At 38.6% G+C, this 14,416-nt stretch overlaps 2 protein-coding genes across 8 annotated transcripts; both read right to left on the bottom strand.

Annotated features, from left to right (window-relative positions):
• LOC109708910 (probable zinc metalloprotease EGY2, chloroplastic) lies at positions 1,421–8,841 on the bottom strand. Of its 3 annotated transcripts, none has more exons than XM_020230841.1 (13): positions 8,360–8,839; positions 8,137–8,209; positions 7,654–7,758; positions 6,580–6,672; positions 6,426–6,479; positions 6,197–6,301; positions 5,910–5,984; positions 5,720–5,825; positions 5,410–5,503; positions 4,828–4,981; positions 3,996–4,203; positions 3,190–3,350; positions 1,421–1,869 (listed from the first exon to the last, which is right to left on the bottom strand). In XM_020230841.1, the coding sequence occupies exons 1-13, from the start codon at positions 8,560–8,562 to the stop codon at positions 1,624–1,626; spliced, it is 1,677 nt and encodes a 558-aa protein (XP_020086430.1). In that variant the 5' UTR covers positions 8,563–8,839; the 3' UTR covers positions 1,421–1,623. The 3 variants fall into 3 exon arrangements, with proteins under 3 accessions (XP_020086430.1, XP_020086429.1, XP_020086431.1); XM_020230840.1 differs by having other exon boundaries at positions 6,197–6,304; positions 8,360–8,838; XM_020230842.1 differs by lacking the exon at positions 1,421–1,869 and adding an exon at positions 3,816–3,862 and having other exon boundaries at positions 3,195–3,350; positions 6,197–6,304; positions 8,360–8,841.
• On the bottom strand, positions 9,679–13,484 carry LOC109708463 (glycosyltransferase family 64 protein C4). 5 transcript variants are annotated; one of them, XM_020230217.1, is made up of 6 exons: positions 13,406–13,474; positions 12,808–13,341; positions 11,452–11,848; positions 11,192–11,355; positions 11,005–11,111; positions 9,679–10,077 (listed from the first exon to the last, which is right to left on the bottom strand). In XM_020230217.1, the coding sequence occupies exons 2-6, from the start codon at positions 13,014–13,016 to the stop codon at positions 9,917–9,919; spliced, it is 1,038 nt and encodes a 345-aa protein (XP_020085806.1). In that variant the 5' UTR covers positions 13,017–13,341; positions 13,406–13,474; the 3' UTR covers positions 9,679–9,916. The 5 variants fall into 5 exon arrangements, with proteins under 5 accessions (XP_020085806.1, XP_020085805.1, XP_020085807.1 ...); XM_020230216.1 differs by having other exon boundaries at positions 12,808–13,484; XM_020230218.1 differs by having other exon boundaries at positions 11,005–11,075; positions 12,808–13,484.

Here is a 14,416-nt window from a genome sequence, read left to right as displayed (position 1 = left end):
GAGGCCTCAACACGTGCGTTCGTTCTAAAACTCTCGTATTATAGCAGAAGTAAAACAACTCTTAAACAATGGCACAACTTCAAACGCTCGTACTATTATAATCTCCCTCTCTCTCTCTCTCTCTCTCTCTGTCTAATACACAGCCATGAAATTCCAATACAGCATCAATCACGGGTTTTTAGTATTTACTATAATAATGTGAATTGGTCATAAGGTTGGTTGGTGAAATTCTTCTCAGGTTTGAAAGCTGAACTTAATTCAACAGCATGGTTTGGCTTATTAAAGTAAAAATATTGGATAGTTGTTGGGTTCCTCCAGCAATATTTCACGGCCAAATGAAGTTTTCTTTTTCCTTTTTGTGCGACAGGACGCAGAGTTTAATGCAATTTTACGCTGATGAGTTACCTAAATAATTTACTTCCAATTCAAAATTTTCTTTTCCATTTAACTCAATTAGCAGCCTGGCATTAGTTCTGGCAACTGTCAGCTAATCTGAAGTCAGACGATCGATTCAAAGATATTGGATAATTATCAGTTATCCTCAGCAATATTTCATGACCAAATGAAGTTTTTTATTTTTGTGCAAGAGGACACAAAGTTTAATGCAATTTGCACTGATGAGTTGCCTAATATAATCAACCTCCAATTCAATTTTTATCCTTTTTCCTTTTTGACATTTTAACCCATTGGCCATTATCAGCTTGGCATCAGTTCTGGCAACTGTCAGCTAATCTTACGTGAGACAATCAATTCAGTAATTTCAGGAACAATATTCCTATATCCACAAATGCTGATCACATTCTGATCAAATATTATCTAAGGAACAATAATTGATGATTAATTGCAAAGGAAAATATAGTCATTGTACCAAACAAAAATTGATCCATGCATCTGACAAATGGCACCAATGTACTTACCAATCCAATGAAACAACAACACCATCCCCAGGTACGCATCTCATTACATCAAAGTATCAAACCTCCAGTAAACCTAAACCAAGGAAATACACTTTGAGGGTTGTCTCAATGTCTTGGTAAACATGCCCTTGCGCTCATAACATCAAGTGCAGGGGCACAGATTCAATCATGAATTTCTAACTCACAATCTGTACCACTGATTAATACAAACCTGTATAAGTTGAAGACGTTCTATTATTCGTGTCTGCACAACCAAGGTCGAGCAGAGTTCTTTATTGAAGCATAACAAGTCTGGAAGCCAACATGAAAAAGAATCCACGAATCTTTGAGGTTACATGAGACTTAATTGGGAATCACATCCGACTCTTGGGTTTGTCCTAATGGCGTTTCCGCTTTAATATCAAGGAGGGTTCATATCTCTAGCTATAAGCCTATAACACATGCCTCCCAACACAAGTACACAAACACGTTAAAGCAAAGGGAAAATAAGAGAGACTGCATAATGATACAAATGGTTAGTTCAGCTTTGAAACACTCCTGCTTGACCAACTGAAAAAGAAATACATTGAATTAATGCATTAGTACACTTTTAAAGAAAATGAAAGCACAATTGGGACTAGAAAGAAAGTACAGTCGATATATAGAGACAACAGCAATACGGCAATAATGCAGGGGATTGTCACATAAATGAAAATCTACTCAAAGATCAAAAACTTAATTCTTCAGTGGTGAAAGGAAATGGGTAAGGTACACAAATTAGGAGCCCCAGAACCAAAACTGCAACACCAAGGGCAAGATGCTTATTCTCAGGTTCGGTGATCTCCTCTGAGAGAGGAGCAATTGGACCCCTTTGCAAAATGAATATTAACACTACCCAATAGAATGCTACGTCATTGAACAACGATGATATTCCAAGTAGAGCAAGGCTGATGGCAGTCCACCGAGCAGATGCCTGTCAGTGCAAGGAAAGTCCGCAATCAGTACAAACCAGCAAGGACAAACATAAAAGTTGAGGAACGAAAATATCTACATGTGTGATGATCTACAGGTGTGATCATCACTCCCCCGCATTAATAATTAAAAGATCAATATGAATACAAGTCAGTGGTACAAGCATCTGCTCGTCAGCTTGGCCCCCAACCCACACAGAGGAAATTGGTTTTGGTAAGTAGCTATTTGGTATGGATCAAATTGACTAATTCCTCTTTCTTTCTTTTTTTTTCCTTTTTTTTTTGGGGCCACCCTTTCCTCTTGCGTTTGCTCTAGTATTAATGTTTTAGAGATCAGCTCAGGTATATAATGTCTCAGATTAAATACATAGTTTTAAGCAGAAAACCAAGCTTCCACCTTAGCATTGAGCGAGATGTACAGTTGATCAGTTGGAATGCCTAATGGGGCGTTAGGTGTGAAACGAGGAAATGCAAAGAGAATGTTCATGAAAAAGAAAACAGAGAAATTTCCTGATTGTTTAAGTTTGCACTGTCTTGATAACAAAGATCATCCATAAACAGGAATCAATTTCTCCTGAAAGCTAATTTTTGCACAAGCAGAAAGTCCAAGAAGATTAGACTACCTGTAAGTAGAACTCTATAATCTTATCCTCCAGGACAATGACAAGAAAGAAAGAAAGAAGATGTAGTCCAAGGAAGCATAAATGCTCATGGGCTGGACTGACATTGGCACAGACACGGTAGAAAAATCTGAGGTCCTATTATGAAGGTTGAGTCATGTACTTGTCAGCAGGTTTGCCAGTGCCATGTGCAATTCAAAAAACAGGGATAGAAGTTGTATAAAGGAGATGAAAAAGTTACCAGCAAAGAGAAGTACTGTCCAAAAAGTATTGAAATGCACAGAAACATTATAGAGAATGGACATAAGCATGCATATTATTACCACTGGCCCAACTAGTCCTGATGTTATGAATAAAACCATAATTTCTTTTGGCAGATTAATCTAAAAGGCGTTGAGACCATGCTAATACCTAGCCCATTCATGCTCATGTTTAACACAGCTTTTGCTGGCTTTCATGTGCACAAGAACGGAAGGTTCAAGATGAATTCTTACATACAGAAGATCATCTAGTTTGAGCTGGAAGATACTCTTCGTATCATTTTCCATTTTTCTTTCCATGCCTCTAAAGTCAAAATAATAGTCTATTTTCTCCCATTTCCCAAATAAATCAAGTAGAAAATGAAACATGGATGCAAAATAGTATTAAATGGACATCCCAGCAAGCAAGCTTCCTATCCTCCCCTAGTAGATAATTTCGTACCTTTCTTCCCCATAAAGCAAATGCTATTCGACCACCATCCAGCTCTCCTGCAGGAATGCTGTTGATAGCATTAATTAGAAGACCAGTCCAGGCCCATAAAACCAATGGATTGAGAGACAATGGCGATCCTTCTTTCAAAGCATCTCCAAGAAGAAGCTTTGCTGTGCACCCAAACAAACAACAGAGGCATAAGCTTACACTTCTTCTTAATACTCATTACTTGAAGAATAGATTGGGAAAGGAGAAAAAATCATCTAGAATCTAAGCAACTCACACAACAAGAATAATTTGGAAGGGAAAAAAATTACAGAACTGATTTGCCGTTCTCTCAATTACCAACAATCATTAGCAGTTGAGTCCAATTATTTAGGTAAGGAACTGTTTATAATTAACTGGATATGTTTACTATTAAATAAGGCCTGAAAGCAAAACCCAACCTAACAAGAAAGAAATAACTTTGCTTGCTTCTCAAGTTGTACAGTCACACCCCAATGTTAAATATTACATCATCAGAGCATGCTAAAAATTTATTGCCCGCTAAAGTAAATTAAGCTTTTAAAAAGAAAATAGACAAAACGAAGTTCAAATATGCTACTATACTAGCCAAGTAAATCCTTCATGCTCACTCTTTTCCTGATTCTGTCTTTGAAGTAGATGTGCTTGTCAATCAACCCTTGCAAGCATTAGAACACACAACCAGATACAGGCATGTGAAACACTTGTGCACATGCAGTCATAAATAGATGTGATGCAGACTCACAAGATAAATGAATACATATCTAGTTATATGAAAGAAAGGTACTTACCGATTCCTCCAGCAAGGAATGATTCATGAAAGACTGCTGGATCAACCACAATGCCGATACCATCAGAGGGCGGTAATAAGAAACCTAAAAGTAGAAGAACAAGCCCGATGGAGAATCCAGCCAAAGGTCCAGCAGCTGCTAGTTTGAGAAGGTCCTCACGGTTGGCAACGATACTTGCTATTCTTGTAATTGCCCCAAAAGATCCCATCTGCAATCAACTTACTGATGCATAGTATTTATACAAGAAGACATCTGAGATTCATAAAATACACACCCAAAAAAAAAGAGTTCTAATTACTACATTATATTCAGAGTGCTTACTTTTATCTGCTGTTGTCTTAGGAATAACAGTGCAATAAACCTTTTGCTAGATCATGCGAAGCAAAAGCCGCATCTCGAAGGGAAGCACAACTTTTTGCAAGATTGAGAACAGTGAAATAAAAGGTAAAACATTGCATTACTAGGTGAAGCAAGGGTGATGCTACAAGTCTCAACAAAAGGAAAGACCCATATGTTCATAACCCTCATATATAGCAACAAAGGCAGCATATTTTCAATAATAAGAACTATGAGCTAGCACCAATCAGAAAAATATTGAAGTAACATCTAATTGAGCGCAACATGCTCACCAATTCTTGTCTATGAAGCCAGAGAGTTTCAAAGGAAATAAACAAAATTGCAGGTATAATAGAAGAAGCTAGCATACTCTAATTCAACAGTTTAGAGTGTACTTTGCTTCTTAATCACGTTTGGAGATGCACCTGAAGATACAATACTTTAGCTGAAATTGTAACATCATATTATCCCTACAGTATTCATAATGGAATCTCACCTGCCAGCTGGGAACAAAATACGGCACTCCCAACTTGATTCCTGTATCTCTAGCAACTAGAATATGGCCAATTTCATGGGATGCTAAAATAAGTATAGTTACTAGGGCTCCTGGAAGACCATCTTTCAGCAGTTCCAAATTATCGAATGTCGATCTGGAAGAACAACATATTTAGGCATGACTAACAACAAAAGACAAGATTTTGCAGAAAAAAACTGGCACAAAGCTAAAAAATCCAGTAAGAGTAACAACTTATACCACAGGTTTTGCACAGAGAAATATGACCTCTGTTTCACCAAAAAAACTTAAATGCATTTTTGGTCTCTTGTTATCTGACTGGAAATCACATATTAAATATCTAACCCTCTTAAACTCACAAGTGAAAGAGGTTTTTGGAGGTTTTTGTTCATATTCCACATTTGAAGTTATTTTCACATTACATTCTTACGAGGTTTTGATTGTTAAAAAGAAGACAGTTCTCAGCAGGGGAAGAATTAGATTACATGGTAAAAAAAAATGGCAGACAACAGAAGCACATTTAGTGATTATTGTAGAGGCAAACAGTCGAGAGAAACCTCATACAGCATGTTGGCCTGTAATGCAGGTACATTTCGAAGAAGTAGAGTGAAGATGGTCACTAATCCAAATGCACCAGCAGCAAACCACTCTGGGACAGCTGCATATTTTAATACATTACAGGCACAGAAAGACCAGTCAAAGATATTGAGTTAGAACTAGTCTTGCCTTCTAACTGAATTTTAAGCAAAGAAATGAATTGTTGACTAACTATGCTCATAAATATGCCATACAAAATCAATTAAAGAAGATTTAGAATTCCGCTCCAAAGGTTATAAAGGGCAACGAAAAATAATGAATGCAATAAAAGTATTACCAGTAGAATCTGGCTGTAATGTTTGCTTAGGCACCACCACTGCCACCGGCTTTTCATCTTCTGGATTTATGAGAAGGAAAAGCTTGTATTGATCTCCAAATCTCTCCTACAAACCAGTAATTGTAATTTTAAACAATGCCTGATTTAAACAACTTGTCAGTTAGAAAGACAAAATGCAAGTTCATATCACCTGTAGACGCTTTGTAATTTTTTCATAACTCTTAGCTGCCTTGCCCCGAAGATTACCGTTAAATAGTACTCCTCCCTATGCAAAAAATAACAGAACTAGCCAAGCTATAGTATTTCACCATTAGAACATGGTAAGGATAAGCTTTTTTAAATTTATTTAAACAGAAGAAAAAAGGCTCTTTCCTAGATGTTGACTTTGGAATAGAAAATATATGCAAAAGCAACAGGATTTTATATTTAGGGAAACAGTAGCTGAAAAGAGACGAGGGGCTATTGAAAACCAGTCACCTCATAAGGCTCTTGGCTGGTCACAAAAAAGGTGTCAAAGCCGAAAACTTGGTCTTTAAGAATGTCAATTGTCCCCTTTGGAATCCTGATGGTTTCACCAAGCTGCTGCTGTAGTATGTTGAAATTCAGAGCACAAAAGGAATTAGTTGAAATACGTAAATGCCAAAGAAACGACATGCTTTATTTCTCCATTTAGCATGCAAAAACTGACTTCTATGAAAATTTTCACCTTCATTCCTGGCAAAGGTGACCCACTTGCAACATCCAAATCATCGTCCTTCTCCTGTAATAGTAGCCGATTTATATATCAGGTAATACAAAAACACCATGTTATACTATCTAGAAAGGAAGCTTGGAATCACTTCATGTAATTACCAGGATACCTGAATGCCTTGTGGAGTTACAGGATCCCTCTCATTCAACTGAGACGTCTCATGAATAGTCGATAATTCTACACTATCAGATTCATTCTTTTCCTGGTGATGTAAGGTAAAGGTAATTATATTATTGCTCAGCATTATAACTATTTGACCATTAATAATAGGATGTGCTTCCTATCTGAACCATGCAATATTCTTGCACATAGCGTGCCGCCCCCCTACTAGGAGGGAGAAATCCATACTCCATACATAATGATAAGCCTGTCTTTTCATGTAAGAACTAAGGTATGTTATGAGCATTCCTACAGCCATCAATAGTGTTACGACAAGCACACAAACAAAAACAAAAACGGCAAACCACAGATTTACGTGAAAAACCCTTTGTAGGAAAAAACTATGGGCCAGGGAGAAGAGAACTTCACTATGCAGAAAAAGGAATACAAAGTTCGTCTATACAATATGCTACATCATGTCTAGGGCAAAAAATGAAGAAGATTCTTAACAGTTTTCGGATATGATCCCTCCACTATCCATCACAGACATTCATTTTTTTTTCACAAAAATTCTTTTCCAAATTAGTCGCACCGCGAAACTATCGACAAGTCGGAGTCCCAAAACTAAAGTCAATTATCAATTTCGAGGCACATCTAACAAATAGTACATTAAGGGCCCGTTTGGTTTAGGATTTATAAAATTCCGATAATCCTCCATATTTTTATTAAAATATCTAAATCATTACCATTCAGCTCAAGTTGGGTATTTGTAAAATATGCTAGCAAAGTATTGGAATCATTATAAATTCTTAAGTGGTAAGAAAAGTAAATTATCATGGGTTAGGAGATGTTTTCATTTTCATGCTTATTGAGAATCATTAGTAGTCCATTAAGAAGAATATACTAGTTCTTTACAACCTCCCAACCTAAATGGCTTGATAAGTTAGTAACAAACTTGTCATTCCAAATATAAAATATACAACATTTCCAAAATATTACAAACTTTAAACCAAACGGCCCTAATTACCAAGAAAGCAGTATAGTAATATATAAGCATATTGTATTCAATTGTGATAAAGCTTACTTTATCTGAGACGGAGTTATAATCAAGATGCCCATTATCTTGTGCAATACCATTAGCTGCGTGGGAAGATGTTCCCTCCCCAATTTCCCCAGTTGCCCCCTTTTCCTGCAAAATAGCTTACCACTTCATATAAGAGGATAAATTTGGCAAAAGTATGCGTTCCCACTTCATACTGATTAAGTAGTTAGCAAGCGACAAAGCATGAATCACGGCAACAATAAATGGTGTTGTCTTCATTTTCTCCCAATTTAGATCATCGACAACAAGTATGCATTGTGCGACCTTCTGATGTACCCACAAGCAGAAGAGACCACAATGGATTCCTAAGAAGTTGGATTCATTATTGTATCTAATTGCTGATCACGGTGACAGGCGACAAGCAATATTGTGGTTATGGAGACGGGCGCACAAGGAATTATACGAGTTCATAACCACCAAAAATTTATGTGGGGCGCATAAATGATGACAGAGTGACATATTTACCTTGTCCTCGTTGTTGCCTTCTGGTTCCGTGTCTATCGTCGCTTGGCAAGCAATCCCTGGATTTTTTGACCGCCTAATTGATAGCGGCAGACCCAAATAAAGGAAAAGAAACATAAAAACGAGTGAGGTCTTCCCATAGAAGAAGCACAACAGGCAAAGAGGAAACAAGGAAGAGAGAGGATTGACTGATCGAAGAAAAAAAAAAAAAAAAAAAAAATCAGACCTGGGGAGGCGAAGCGGCAACGGGGAAGAGGAGGAGAAGCAGCTAATAACCGTAGGGAAGATGAAGAAAGGAGAGGAACGGCGGCAGTGTGGAGGGAGGCACACCGTGAGTGGGGAGAGATTCCGCAAAGAAGAAGATGATGCAGGAGCAGCAGCAGCTGCAGTAGCGGAAGGGAGGACCATGGCTGCAACCGGTGAGATCATGAGGTCAGAATTGGTGCCGGACGGACAAGCACAGCCAGCAGCACCCCCATCTCTAAAGCCTAACCGATGCGAGAAAGGCACGCCGGTTGATGCATTCGCTGGGGAGGAGACGAGTGGAAGAAGAGAAAAGCAGCGGCGCACTCACTCGCAAGGAGTAACTGCTAAGTAGCGCGAAGAAGAAAAGAGGAGGAGCACCAGCGTCTTCTTATCCTCCCTCTGTAGTTCCGCAACGCACGCAGCACAGGAAAAGGGATATGGAATTTGGAGGGAGGAGCCGAGGAGGGAACGGGTTATGGCCTTATGGGATCGGATATTCGGATCAGATTAGATTTTCTTTTTCCTTTTTTTTTTTTTTTTTTTTTTTTTTTTTTTTTTTTTTCCCATTTCCACAATTCCGTTCGATGAGGAAGTTGAGCCCATGCGAAGTACGGGCCGGGTGAGGCCCGCCTTTCATCTTTCTTTAAAGGCTGTACGGAAAAATGCGAGTCCGTCAGGTCACCTGTACAATCTGGCTGGCTGGGGGCCGCCAAGGAAATGGGCCCAACAGACTCGCTGCATCCCATCCAAGCAACTATGAAACTTGGCATATGAAGGTGGGCTCAGGCCTAGTCCGGATCCAGCTATATAACGTACGCGAAGGCTAGGGCCCAGCCCATACGGGGAAGGAGCCCGCAGCGAATTAAAATAAGGAATTTGTGATGATTCAGAAAGTAGATTATTGACTAGAAGGTATGAATTTAAAAAGAGCCCATTGAAATGATTTATTACACTAGGTGAGATCGCTATTGTGTTGATTGTCCGCTGCAATATGCGAGATAATGTGCCGTGATACACGTATGCAATGACGTTCAACCAATAAATAAATGCAGATCATCACAGTGCTGGCGGTCTTGTGACAGATCTGGCGAGAACAAAATTTGCTGGAAAATTATCACAGTGCTAGTGCAGTCTAGTTAATTTGTGGAGCAGAAGCTAACAAAGTGCACACACAATAAATTTAATTTCCTAACCAATCACAGGAGTGGGTAAAGAGTTATCAAATCTAAAATCCTAATCGCATCAGCCCAAAATAACTAAGCATATTAATATTCAGCCCTCAGCAGGAAAATGAGTAACTGAACAAAAAGCACATCTTTCTTCTTTTGGGAAGAAATAATTATTCAATCAATTGTTTCCAAATGCTTTATACTGCCCTTTCAGCTCTACAAATCATTAAGCCGTCTGTCAAGGAATGTCTTACGAATTTAATGAGCGAGCACAAGGCTCAATATGATACAAAAGATTGATAAGTACAATGAGAATCAGAGACGAGTGTGGAAAGTGGAAAATAATGATTAATAGAAACATCTGAAGATCACCAAAACCAACTTGTCCGGCTGTCAATAGCCTTCATGCTTGTTGCCACTAAAGGCATACGACCATAAATTGCAGCAAACACATTAAGACACTGAGATCTTTGTGCACTGTGACCTCCCAAGCTACTAATTCCTGTTGATCCAATCTCAAATATTCTCCCTGTAACCAAATTTAAAAAGCGATCCTCAACAAAAGCAGCTAAAAAGCCTAATTGTACTACAGCCTAACCATTACAATTGTCTAAGGGAAAAGATTAGCCAAAAAGTTGCGAAAAAAAACTAGGGATCTTCCTGGAGTCATTTTCTCTATTTAGTTTCTGCACAATAAGAGGATTCTTACAAAAAGCAGTGTGGAAATTAAAAGAAAACTTTTCCACATTCACAGAAAATAACGAGGAAAGGAAGGCAAGCACATTTATTTGATAACTTTTTTAGTTTAATCTTTTGGAATGGAAGTCAAATCGACTTTTCAACCTTTATAATACTAAATGTTCCTCTGTCCTTTGGTGTCTTCAGAAAACTAATTACACAAAAGTTCTTCTCGTTAAAGAAACCAACTTCCAAGCTTCACAACAGAACATTAGAACAACATTTTTGCACCGAACCAACTTATAAAGTTGATGTATGAATGTTCCGATAAAAGCAAAGAGTCAAAGCTGCAGTATTTTATGCCTGCATTTCACAAGAAGATCATTGTTGTATAACCAACAAGAAGATCAAAATATGCAAATAGACTCATGCATCCTTCTAAAGTCTCAAAGGATGTCTAGTGATACGAAGATGCTACTGCATGCTATAATCCTCGTTAAGGCAGGAAGTTCTCTCAGTACCATACAAATTCACATACTTTGCACTAAACTAGTACAACTCCAATGCCAAGAAATTGAAACATCAAACACAAGAAACTACCAGAGACTGACAAATCCAACTCCATTCTGCTAACCTAAGAACTCCTTTAGTCAAGAGTAATAATATTTGTATTTCCTTTTGTTGATCATACTTATAGTCAAATAGGATAAAACATCAACAATGGAAAAAAAAAAAAACAAGACAAACAAAGAAGAACTCTCATCATATTGCTTCTCACCTTTCACCCATATAGGAGGAGCACCTGTTACATTTGCAACGAGTAAAGACATTGCAATATCTTCACAGTTCCTGCAGTATAAGTGCCAAAGCCCAATGTATGAAAGGCTACAGGAAAGAAAAAGGAGAAAAAATTCTACTTAACAATTAACAAAGGCTATAACTAATAATAGTAACCACCAATGTACCTATTTTTGGCCACATAATCTCGAACAAATACTGGCATGTGGTTTGTATACAGATCAAGATACTGCTTGTGTAAAAAGGCTGCCTTGGAAAGAACCATGCTATATGTACCCGTCCACCAGACAGACCACCACCCTCCATATTTATATTGTTCCGTGCTGCTTCTCTGTATAAACAGATAGGCATAGTGGACAATAAAGTTAAAAAATTAGGATTGAGAAGTCTAAGAACATAAAATTAAGTAGAACGCTGGGAAGTATACCGACTTATCGAGCCAATGCATACGAGGAACAAAGCCCACCATTGTGGTAGGTGCACTACGCCATACACTGAAAGCAAACTCTACAGATGCACAAGGAAATAGCACATCATCGTCAATTGAGAATATAGCATCCGTTCTCAAATCCTTTATTTCCTTGAACCTATTGTTGAGACTGTCCTCTTGATTTATATCAAAAATTATGTCAACATCCTGGCCAAGTTTAGATTTTGATCTAACAGCTTGGATTAGACCATCTCGTAAAGAATCTGCTGGGGGATCCGGCTCACTCCAGACAACGTGAATGGAATCAACACCGACACAAGAAGCATAATGAACAACTGATTGCTTCAGAAGGTCATTTCTCTTCCACGTATTAATCATTACAGTATAACCTTCCCTGTAGAACATTTATTCAGATATATCATTTATCTGAGAGAAGTAAAGCATAATAGAAAATTCTTCCTGATCATTCAGGTTAAGCAACTACCAACACCTAATTCAAAATGTTATTGTAATATATGATGCCTAAGTTTGCATTTCATATCATAATCGATTACAGAGTTTGACCTGCAATGAAGGGGGAATGTACTGTGCTTTCAGTTTAATATACCTCATTTTCCTGTCTCTATAACATATAAAGCAGAAATATATCAGCATCTTGTGAGGATTACTGTAGGCTTGTAATAGCTGATTATGATCATTTCCTTGAAATGGCATAAAAAGTTTCAAATTGATTTTGCATCCTAAAAATAAAGCACCTTATCGATTCACTAGTAATTAATACGACATCAATGACACACCAAGTAAGAGTTATGCACATGACACTTCCACTTAATGTGGAAGTGTTTCCCCTATTTGAGCTCCTTATTTGTTGGCAGTCAAATTAATAGTAGTGACAACTGGAAGTTCTCTTATGTCTAAGTGAGAGACAGAAATTGTAATCATCAACAAAAAATACGGGAATATTGAAGTTTTTTTACTCCCCCACAGGAGGAAACGTGCAAGAACGAGAGGGCATCTAGTTCTAGTTGAGCTGCGAAAAATGTGAAGTTGAATTCACAGTCGAGCTGAGAGAAGGTGATAAATGTGAAAATGATCGCACTAGCCTGAACAAAAAGAGAAACAGTAACTACCCGGGCCGTTAGATCCAAAACTACCTTCCGTCAAAAAAGGAGGTAGCTCTAGCTACCTGGTTCCTCGACAAGGAAAGTGGGGAATGTAACACAAATATCTGGAGAAATTATTATTATTATTATTATTATTATTATTCTTATTGAGAGAAGAAACTAATTGGGAGCACGAGCATAAGGGCTATATGCCTATATAGACTACAGAGAGGTTTCGGGAAATACGGACCCGAGTGGAGGGGAGGGTTGAAGATGGGAGAAGCGGCATCTGCATCCACCGGAGATGAGAAGCAGAGAGAGGAGAAGAGAGCAGCAGAGGAGCAGCCTGACTATCCGCCCGGCCGCCGATCCGACGAGGAGCTGACGCAGTCGTCTGAAGGACGCCCTCCGCCCAAAGATAAAGGACGACGGAGAAGCGCTCGCCATCCGCATCACCATTCTATTCTATTCTATTCTATTCTCTTCTATTCTATTCTATTCTATTCTATTCTGCCTAATTTGCGATCCCAGCCGCGGCTCCGCCTTCCCCGCTTCGCCCCCCTCTTCTTCTTCCTCCTCCTCCTCCTCGCATGCTATTAATCCCTTAATTCAGTCCCTGGCTTCGCCCTCTTTGTAGTAAAACTCCCGCCGCGTGTCGCGAGCTACTCCCGAGTCCTCGCCTCAAGGTAGCGGGATGCGAAGGACGATTCGAATTGCGATTTGATTTCGTCTCTGTACTGTACTGCTCAGCTTCACCTGCTGCTGCTTACTTCACGTTCGGCTGCTGCTGAGAAATTAAAAGGCGTTACAAATTAACTAGTCGGGACGTAGAAGGGTAGGTGACCGACCGAATACAGCGCCTGCGCTTTCGCTTTCGCGGGCATAGCTTTCCCTTCAGGCGGCGCTACTGCAGCAACCAAGAAATATTGCATTATAAAAGGAGAGAGAATATTGGAAAGCAGAAGACGATAGTTTTACGTAATTAATAATTGAAACAGCCTACCAACCGTCCAGAGTAAGTGGCAAAGGACTTAATATTTGATATTCGAGATCCAACTTTTTATCTTAGTTAATTCATATTTTCAGCTAAGTTTATTTTCGAATGAAATAAACGAAACGGATAGTATACTATCCGTCTCTCAAAAATAATTGAAACGGTTTACCGACCGTCCCTAATGTAAGTGATAAAGAATTTGGTGGTTGATATTCGAGACCCAAGTTCGAATTTTAGTTGATTCATATTTCCAGCTATGCTTATTTCTAAATGAAATAAACGAAACGGATAGCATATTATTTTTTAAAAAAAAAAATAATTGAAACAGTCTCTCGGCCTAAAAACATTATTTTTTTCTTAAAAAAGTAATTGAAACAGTCTCTCGGCCTAAAAACATAATTGTACATGCCTTGACGTACCAATATACCATGCGAGCTGACAGTTGGATTAATTCCTACAGACGAGGAGTACGGGTCTCGCCGATCTGCATGCGCAGCCTCATTTATACATGCTCGTAACGCTCGAGACCCGGAATCGGATTCGCTCCAAACTAATATTTGATATCCGTCCCACCACTAGCAAATTAGTCCCTCACGTCTCACCTTGCCTAGGTCCGTTCCTGCTTATGGACATTGTGCCAGGTCAGAGTGCTTATGACGTGGTCCTGTGCGACTACATAGCTTTTGTAATTGTGCGCGCGGATCGGATAGATTAATTACAGCATTAGATTACGATCCGCATATTGGATCGATTGTTCCCTGCTTCACTGTGTTTGATTTTTTGAAAAATAATTTTATGACCGGAAAATAAATAGGCCTGATTTTTCAATAAAATAAAATTTTAAAATTTTTAGATTTTTATAAAA

This window comes from Ananas comosus, linkage group 4 (assembly GCF_001540865.1).
Source record: "Ananas comosus cultivar F153 linkage group 4, ASM154086v1, whole genome shotgun sequence".
Taxonomy (NCBI): domain Eukaryota; kingdom Viridiplantae; phylum Streptophyta; class Magnoliopsida; order Poales; family Bromeliaceae; genus Ananas; species Ananas comosus.
The sequence above is the reverse complement of the archived record's forward strand: the minus strand, read 5'-3'. Positions and strand labels throughout refer to the sequence as shown.

What these genes read in the sequence shown, in the direction of transcription:
- LOC109708910 (XM_020230840.1), bottom strand. Translation starts at nt 8,562, where the DNA reads ATGATCTCACCGGTTGCAGCCATGGTCCTCCCTTCCGCTACTGCAGCT. An exon ending in AAGGCAACAACGAGGACAAG is followed by an intron (nt 7,759 to 8,136) that starts GTAAATATGTCA and finishes GCTATTTTGCAG; the next exon opens with GAAAAGGGGGCAACTGGGGA. An exon ending in ATTACAGCCAGATTCTACTG is followed by an intron (nt 5,504 to 5,719) that starts GTAATACTTTTA and finishes TAAAATATGCAG; the next exon opens with CTGTCCCAGAGTGGTTTGCT.
- LOC109708463 (XM_020230216.1), bottom strand. Translation starts at nt 13,016, where the DNA reads ATGGTGATGCGGATGGCGAGCGCTTCTCCGTCGTCCTTTATCTTTGGG. An exon ending in CAACCCTCCCCTCCACTCGG is followed by an intron (nt 11,849 to 12,807) that starts GTCCGTATTTCC and finishes AATGTTCTACAG; the next exon opens with GGAAGGTTATACTGTAATGA. An exon ending in TGCATTGGCTCGATAAGTCG is followed by an intron (nt 11,356 to 11,451) that starts GTATACTTCCCA and finishes CTGTTTATACAG; the next exon opens with AGAAGCAGCACGGAACAATA.